This window comes from Limulus polyphemus, unplaced genomic scaffold (assembly GCF_000517525.1).
Source record: "Limulus polyphemus unplaced genomic scaffold, Limulus_polyphemus-2.1.2 Scaffold2796, whole genome shotgun sequence".
NCBI lineage: Eukaryota > Metazoa > Arthropoda > Merostomata > Xiphosura > Limulidae > Limulus > Limulus polyphemus.
Window position 1 is genome coordinate 22,697 of NW_013668406.1, and position 9,412 is coordinate 32,108.

Sequence of the window (9,412 nt, forward strand, 5' to 3'; positions counted from 1 at the left end):
ATAGGACATAGAAGTCTGTCCCGATTGGGATGGGGTTAGAGATGAGAAATAGAGGGTCAGAAATAGGCAAAAAAGGAGGAGTTACCCTCATGAGCTGCCGAGGTTTTGGGGAGGAAGGAATGATCTGGATAAAGGAGAAGATAGGTATGGTGGTAAAATTTGCATGTAACGTTGATGGCAAACAAGTCAGACTGTCAACACTCATAGGTCAAAAGAAGGAAATACATCTTAGGGGACAGGTGAAACAAAGAACACGAGGATATAGGTTCCACGGAGGTAAAGTAAAGGAATGGAGGATCACATTAATATCCCAATCCGGAAGGAACAGATTGACATGGTAAGGATGGGTGAGAAAAAAATCCTGCAGTATTGGTGAAAGGTATGGGATAAGGCTGCCCGATAACCTGAAATCGAGGAGACTGAAGACTCCCCATCAAAAAGCCATGTACAAAACTCGGAGACACCAGCAACAGTAGTGCAAGCAGTTGGAAAACTCCAAGCATGGGCCCACATGCAAAAGACCTTCCACTTACACTGATACACTTTCATGGAGGAAGGACAGATGGATTGGGCCAATTGAGAAACTACATCATAGGAGAAACCAGATCTCCTCACCAAGGACTGGACAAAAGCCAGGTGTGAAGACGGAGGACATGAAATGCGGGATGTAGAATTCGGGTGACTGGGGTTGACAAAGGAGGTCGGGTAATAAGGGAAGTGGTACTGGAGGGAGGAATTAAAGGTGGAGTAAACGAGGAAACCATGGTTGAGCTGGCCAGTAGGCAGTGATCAGAAGGACCCAGCACGGAGTGGCATGTATCAGGGAAACTACCCTATGAAGTAATCGGAGAAGAGAATAAACCTATAGGAATCTGTGTGCCCAATCCTGGCTGAAGGCATTTATAGCCAAAGCCTAAGGATGAGGAACTGGGGATCAAAATAGGGGTGACTGGTGATTGAGGGGGGTGGCAAAAGCATCAATGTGAGGAACACCCTACAGACTGCAAAGTCACTGGAAAACGAGGGGATGAATAGAACACTCTGTCAAGTAAACCTTGTCAGGGCGGGAAATACAATCCACCACGAGGTTGAAAGCACCTGGTACATGACATGCAATTAAACAAATGTGTTCCATGTGGGCCCAATATAAAAGATCCAACATGCAAAAAAAGAGGGATCTGGACCAGGTGCTGCCTTGGTGATTGATATAAGCCACTACCATGGAATTGTCGGAATGGATCATTACCAGACAATGTTTGGCAATGGAAGAAATGTGATCCAAAGCCCAATGAACAGCTAGGAGCTCTATGACATTGATATGAAAATATTTTTCATCTAGAGACCAATGACCCAAAGCTTCCTGGTGATCGATCCACAAACACCCAAGTCCTGAAGGGATGCATCTGTGAACAGATGTAAGTCTGGATGAGGAAGAGGCAGTGGGACTCCCACAGATGTGTGAGTTTTGTCCGATCACCAAAGGAGATTGTCTACAAGGGAAGGAGAAAGGGTGATGAGAGTATCCAAGGGATCCCAAGCAAGGTCCCATTGATTGTGCACAGTCCACTGAAGAGAGCATGTGTGCATGTCCAAGAGGGATTAGTGGTATCAAAGAAGACCACATCCCCAAAAGGGATAGCACCTTGCATGCAAAAAGTAAGGGAGCAGACAGGGCATGGTGAACTGACAATTCCATAGAACAGAGACTGAGAAGAGAAATTTGGGCCCGACTGAAGTGAGTGTTGAAAAAGACACCAAAATGTACAAGGTAGGACTTCTACAATTTGATCAACCAGCCTACCCGAGCAGCATGGAGAAGGAACTGATGAGTATGAATGGGCCAGAAGTAACCAGTTGTCCAGTAAAAATGGAAATGCAGCCCCAGGGCATGAAGATGAAGAGCAAAAGCTCATACCATCCAACAGCCAGAAGCCTGCTAGAAGGGTAGGATGCAAAATTGATATACCACCCTTTGATGGACAAACCGAAGATAAGGACAAGACCATTTCGAGATGGGAATATGCAGATAGGCATTGGAGATGTCCATCTTGGTCATCCGTAGACTTGGTGAAAAAGCCCACCAAAGGTTCAGGTAGGACTCTATGGTGAAGTGTGGGAGGTGAACAAAGTGGTTGAGGCAGGAAAGATCGATGACAGGCCTCCAATCACTGGTCTTTTTGGGAATCACAAACAGAGGGGAGTAAAATCCCAGTGAATAACATGGAACAGGTTCTATAGCCTGTTGGGTGAGGAGGTCCTGTACCACCTCTGACACATGCTGGCAAGTTACTGGATCCCGAGGAGAAGGGAAAAGAAACAGGTAGCTGGCACAAAGAAGATGGGGCAAGAAACGGAATTTTGTATCCCACTGACAAAATCTGAAGAACCCAAATATCCGAGATGAAAGGGTGCCACCAAGGAACAAAGGCTGCAAGGCGAGCTTCCACTGTGCCCGAATCCCACGAGGTAATCACTGGAACTGTTGGTGGCATATCATGCATCATTGGGAAAAAAAGGTGAACCATGGCACCACAGAAAGGAGGGACAGGTAAGGGATGGGAAGGGGTAAGACGAGAAACTGAAATAGGAGCCACACTTGGCTCTGACTGAGATGAACTGGAAACTAGATGGGAAATGGTAGAGGGTTGCTTGCAAATGCCAACCAAGGATTCCAAAACTGTATCAAAGATGAAATATCTTAAAAACAAAGCCATACGCAACTCTCAGGTTCAAGATAAAACAGCATCACAACCTAAAAGGTTCCAATAACAAAGTTACCACCTCTGTAAAGCCAGAGTCAAAGGCAATAAATGAGTCAATGAGGAGGTAAAGAGGGAGAGGGTGTCCCGAGAAAAACCCCTCAGGATTTCTGTGAAGAGCCTCAGACAGGTACCGCAAGAGGGTCGTGAGGGTAAGACAGAGACAGGAAAATTGGGCATGGGTGAGACTAACGGGAGATTCGGGGCCCACCCCCAAATGGGCAAAACCAAACCTAACAGCTGTTTGTCGAGATATGGACAGTCCACCCTATGAAATGCGAGGGCCGACTGATCCGAAGCCTGTTGGAGACGAGGCATATTAACACCATCACCCAACTGAGAGGTAAATTGTCAGCATGAACCCGATTGTCAAGGGATGGGGGAAACACCAAATAGGGTTGGGAAGTATGTTCATGCAATAACAAAGGATGTGGGACATAAGATATAGGAGCAATGGATAAAACATCATGTACCTGAGAAATAAAGTCCAAAAAACCTGTGGATGGCTGAACAGAATCCCCAGGTATGGAAAGACACAGCAAATTCAGGAGGTGGAAACAGATGATCAAAGTCCTCGTTAACCTGACCAGGTTCCACAGGTTCAGGAGGAAAAGGGGCAATGTTTGGAGATAAAGGTTGACCCATGTAACATTCAATCTCCCTGCAAATAGACAAATATCCCGTCCAGATTGCCAGCACCTGAAGCCCGTGGTATAGCGTCCGTTGATTGTGTGATACCCGAAGTGATTACATTAACTTCAGGATTCATAATGATGTAATCAACAAAAGCATTCAACATAAATAAGAAATGAGACTGAAATAAGGGTAAGTGATATGAAATAATGTAAAAAAACTGAGTGTTTTAAATTAAATGAAATCACTTCCAGAAAATACAATCTTAAACACAAAATCAAACAAAAAAGAAATATGTCTGAGTGCCAGCACTGCAAAACGAGAAGTGACAGTTCAGTAGAGGCACATAGAGGGAGTCACATGCATCATGTGAGTGTACTATGCTCCTATTGGTGGATAGGTGATGCATGATGACTTACATGAGAGACACATTGGAATCATTTTATTCCAATAGGGTGGTGTGGAAGGCTTGTGGCATGCATAATAAACAAGTTTGCATATAGAGGGCAACAATGAACGAGAATAGCTAATGTTTTGAGTAGAGGGAAGTACCTATCAGTATAGGAAATTTATAACATCTACATTGGAAAATTACAAAATACTAGTTCTTGTGAGAAGATGGAAGTATTGTGTCAGAATTTGTGTAATTCACAATAATGTAAAATTTTGTTTTACAGGCTTCTTATAATGAACCCACCCCACCAGGAAACATTTAGAAAATAAAGTGTAACAATCGCCCAGCCTTTTACATAAGTGAAACATAATGTATTTTGAATATCAGGTTAAAAGAACACAAAAAACCTTTCCCACATCCATGAACATATGAACAAAAAAAAACAGTTTTTGTGAACAGATTGTCACAATACCTAAACATGAACCTGACATTAACGGAAGAAAAATCAGAGAAGCCTTATTAATAAAATCAAACAATCCCACAATTATAAATACCCAGGCACATCTCTATATGTCTTTGAAATTTATTTCTCTAGACATTCCTAATCTTACACAAATATTTCACACAACATTTCTATATTTTCATATTTATTCACTTTCTGAGAGTTTTCTTTTCATCTTCAGCCATAAGTTAATATCTGTCAATTCACATGTATTGCTATGGATATACGTAATTAATCAATTTTAATTCTAAAAATTTAAATACATTTTTAGACTGTTGAATGTTGATCTAAATACTAAATCATTCATTACTGTTAAAACTTGTGTACTTGAACATGATTGCACCGCTGATTGAAATGTTGTATCTGTTCTAAAAACAAATCTTCCTTACTGTAAAAGCTGTAACTTGTAATAAAATAATGACTAATAAAGAAAAGCTTTGAAAATAAATAAAGGCAATGTTAACATATGATTAGACAAAGCAGATTATAAACTACTTATACTAATATAGAGTAAATAAAATGATGTGAGCCATAACTTGGAAAGTGATTACCTAGAGCTTCAATAAGAATAAACAAAGGAATCTAATGGAAAGTTTAGAAGACTAAGGAACAACCCCAAATCTGGGAACTTTTTAATTGCTTTTGTAGTAGTTTTTGGTTTTTTAATCCCTGAAAATGTTTTTACGTTAAATTGTATCAGTTTTAGAGCTACAGATATTTTCTTGTAATGAGTATGATAGACAAAAATTTTGATGACTCAAATCCTTAATTTTTGAATATTATTATGTTTCTCATATTCAAAAAACGAATTCATTATTCATTGAAAAAAAAAACTATGAAATTAAACTGATCTCGAAAAGAATATTATCAGCAAAAATATTGTTATACAGCCTGACAAAAGTAACTGTGAAAGATCATGTTTGGGGTCACCAATAAATCTTTATTAGTTTTGCTGTTTTTATGACTTATAGCCAAAAATGGTGATGACTGCAAACATAAAAATAAAGTATCCAAATAAACTTATCAATCAAGTTGAAACTGACTGAATATACAAAAAAAATGGAACTTTCTGATCAACAATATTAAACAATTGAATTTCTAAGGTGAAAGAAAGTATTTTTAATGTTTGCCCAAAAATGTTTCACAAGAAAGTTCTGGAAATTTCATAACCTAAAAATGATAGAAACCTAAATCAAATTATATGATTTTTTTTAAATCTCAACTATATACTATTTAATAAGTTTGTAATAAGTTTCATGCAATTTGGTTAAGTAATTCTACTTGAGAATAAAAATAATCAACAGATATCAGTGACACCTCTTCAGTCCAGAAAATCCTTACAAATCATTATAGTTCATAAACACTTTTTTTTAAGGTGACTGAATATTTTTGACACCAAGTAATAGTTTATTATGTGAATCTTTTTATCCTTTAAATTATTACTTCAATTTTATATTAAATAGTATTATGGTATGTTTTAACTGAATATAAGCCAAACTTCTAAACCACAGCAAAAAAAATCAAAGATTTAGAATACAATGATAGCACACAAAAACTAAAATACAATTTATATCTTGATAAAAAAAAAACTGATACAGATACATAATCATGACATTCCAAAGTATATAGAAGTAGCAGTAAAAAGCTAACATTAGAAAAGAAACCCAATAGACAAAGTGATTTTGAAAAATGGAGCTTCCTTCATCAGGGGTAAATTGTAAATGACCATTGTAAGCATGATGATCAGTTACGTGGTCATTGTACCAGAAGTGAAATTTTACATACTTCTAAGAATATGACCTAAGTTGAAAATTACTTCTTGCACAAACATATTCTTGTAAGCTGTTCTTATTTCAAAAATACTTTTTGTTTCCAATCATATAAAATACTATTTCGCAATTTAAGCCATATTATTAGAAACATGTGACATCTCACTTCTCACCACATGACAAGTATCTAATCATATATATGGACAGAACAGAGAAAACTAGAATATGTTTATGATATAATCTTGATATTTATGATTCCATAAAATATGAAAATTATGCAGAATCCTTAGTATTTACCTATAAATTTCCTTTCCAGTAAGAAATTGAAAATGTTTACCAAATGCCAAAGCAACTTTTAAACACTCAATTTTCAAGAAGTTTCATAATGAAGTTTACTCTAGTTTTCAAACATGTTTAAATTAATACCTTCTGGTTCCAACCAAATCTGGTGAGATCGATTCCTAAATCTCAAGCATTTTGATTCTATAGATGGACAATATCTAAAAAAACAAACATATTTATCAAACATCATCAAATTCTGAAAAGTTTTTCTGAGGCTTTAATAAAATCATTCAAACAATATTCCTGAGTATAGCTGTTACAAAAAGTATTCATTATGTAAAAGTGTAAGTTAGTGTTATTCTGAAGTTTGTGTATACATACACAATATTCTTGGTAGAGCTGGGTGACTAGTACAATTTAACTAATCAATTAATCATCAGACTCATTAATCTATAATATTCAACTAATCTATTAGTCTTGTGATACAAATTTTCCTATTTTAAGATTGTTTTGGCTATTTTTAAAGATCATTTCAAACTATCCTTGATAGATACCTTCAGGTGCAACAAATTAGGATTAAGTTACTTTTTTAATCCTAAACTGTTATACATGAAAATGTATTACGTACATAAACTAGTACAAAACCTGTAACAAGCTGAAAATACAATTAATACTGTTCCATGGGTTTCTCTCTACAAATTCTCACTAGACAACTCTACTAAAACTAAACAAGCTAACTCTTCAATAAAAATAATTGTCCTTAGATTTCATGTGATAAATCTAGCAAAAATTCTTGTCACAGAGTGTGATAGATAATATATAATTCAGTGAAAACAAATTATTTCCAATCCTAGCAAACCACAGACAGTACAATGTTTATGATTTGGCAAGAAAATATATGATGATACAAGTTGACCTCTTTGCAGAAATTAAAATGTTTCATAAGGTGGAAATCAAAGTGTCATAAGAAATATTAAAATCATAGTAAGATAAAAAAAACTATAATTACAGATGCTTCTGATTTTTTAAAATCCCATCAACTATGCAAAAAACTTTGGAAAAAAAACAATTTGAGTATAAAAACATCATAAGTATTTAAGTGAGAAGTTATTAGTGCCAATAAAAAATGCTTCAAGTATTCAATTAATACAGTTAAATTTTTGGGGACAACGTTCATTAACCGATTCACATGGAATAATCTTTATCAAATCCAAGGCAGTGTTAATGGATATAATTCATATCCAATTATGCTCATTTATAGAGTCTACATTAGACCTTGTTTAGAATATGGTAATATGACAAAACATGTCAGATTATTTATGCAACAAGTTTTCTCCCTTACAGCCAATTTTTTTTTTGCCATTGGCCAGCCATAAATTCTTTAATATTGGAGCTACTGATTTCTGTATAGTTTTTCATCTTTCTTTTTTCTCGCAAAGTGATCTCCATGTTCCTCTTTTATTGAAAGTAGGGAAAAGAGAAATTATTTAAGTTCTGAGCACCCTTGGTCTTCAATTCTAAATCCCTACTACAACAACAACTGATGGAAGTTTAGAAAGAACATATCAAAATGATTAATACATTTACATTTTACAACATGTACAAGAAAAAAACTTAGAAAACACAGTCACATTGAGGAATGAATAACTTAAAGATTACTGTACTAGGCAGCACATGACAGTCAAACTTTTGTTTTCCCTTTTCAGTGCTTCCTATCGAGCTAGAACTAGTTGTAATTCAATAGAAGCCTTGTTCATATAAAGAGGTTAATAATTTAAAGGTGTTATATACTGTTAGACTGTAATTAGTCCATATCTAGTAATTTCAGACAAACACAGTTAAATGAGCAAGTTTTTCAACAAATAAGGAATAATGAATATTGTCTTGCATTAATTTTTTGTTAAAGCAATCTTATACTAATTAACACTGGCTTGTAATAAGTAAGCAATATATTAAGTTAAATATAAACTATCATTTAATCCAAGCAAGGTAATCATGAACAATGGGAATCACGTTGGCTAGTTATGTGCCATTATCTTGATTACCAGGATAGTTGAAATAATCAAAATACTAATAATTAGAAGCACTTATTTCATTTAGTTGATTATTTTCATCAGTCAATAATTCACAATAATTGATTAAGCCAAACATATTTCAGTTAATAAAAAATAAGAATGAGAAATCATGATGACAATATTTTGATTACTTAGACAGTTGGAATCAGTAATAATTAGAAACACTAATTTTGATTAGTTGATTATTTTTGTGACAATTGATTTAATCATAATTTTGATTAATCAATTATTTTATGTGTCACTAACTGATGTAATTTATTGTATATTGATTAGTTCACTTTCCAGCTCTACACTTCAGTAGATCTGTAATTACAGGAAATTATTAAGTAAAGCTATTATTCTACATTGTAACCAAGTTCATACCTCCTCTTAAATCTATAATAAAAATAATAATCCCTGTAGACTCCCACTGGAGCATAGGGCCCCAACAACACCTCGCTGATGGAAGTTGTTGTTGCAGTAATTTTTTAGCAGGTTGGTTTTTACGGGGCGGAGTTGCTAGCCCACGCCCAACCCTTCTCCTTTCTCATCCTGGACTTGGGACCAGGCAATGGTGGTGGCATCCCTGCCCAGTGAACGAACCCTGTACCTTTGGATTAGAAATCCAACGTGCTATCCACCTTAAATGTATACTCGTGTGTAATTCTAACCATATAATACTTTTGAGGATATGAAAATGTTAAATACTATTGTAAGTAGTATGAAATGTACATGGAAAGTTGTTGAATAATTAAATCTATTTCTATTTCACTAGTATCTGTACAAGATAAAACTGACATAATGTTTTCCCTGTATTATAGGTCATGATAACATTCAATAATATATAACACTTTATAGTTAGATGTGACTTTCCAGCGATATTACAGATATAACACACTTTATCTATTAGGTCGTCAAGAAACTAATGTCACTTTCTTTTAGACGAAAAAACCCGAACAACTTATATATCAAAATGAAACATTTATTAAATGAAATAAACTCCATTCATAGCAATGATG

At 35.3% G+C, this 9,412-nt stretch overlaps 1 protein-coding gene across 3 annotated transcripts in view; it reads right to left on the reverse strand.

Annotated features, from left to right (window-relative positions):
* LOC106467920 (protein MTO1 homolog, mitochondrial-like) overlaps positions 1-9,412 on the reverse strand; it is a 59,854-nt gene that overhangs the window by 17,122 nt on the left and 33,320 nt on the right. For all 3 annotated transcript variants that reach the window (XM_022396139.1, XM_013928304.2, XM_022396138.1), the window contains exon 9: positions 6,484-6,557. In XM_022396139.1, the coding sequence (XP_022251847.1) occupies positions 6,484-6,557 (74 nt within the window). The remainder of the gene's footprint in view (positions 1-6,483; positions 6,558-9,412) is intronic.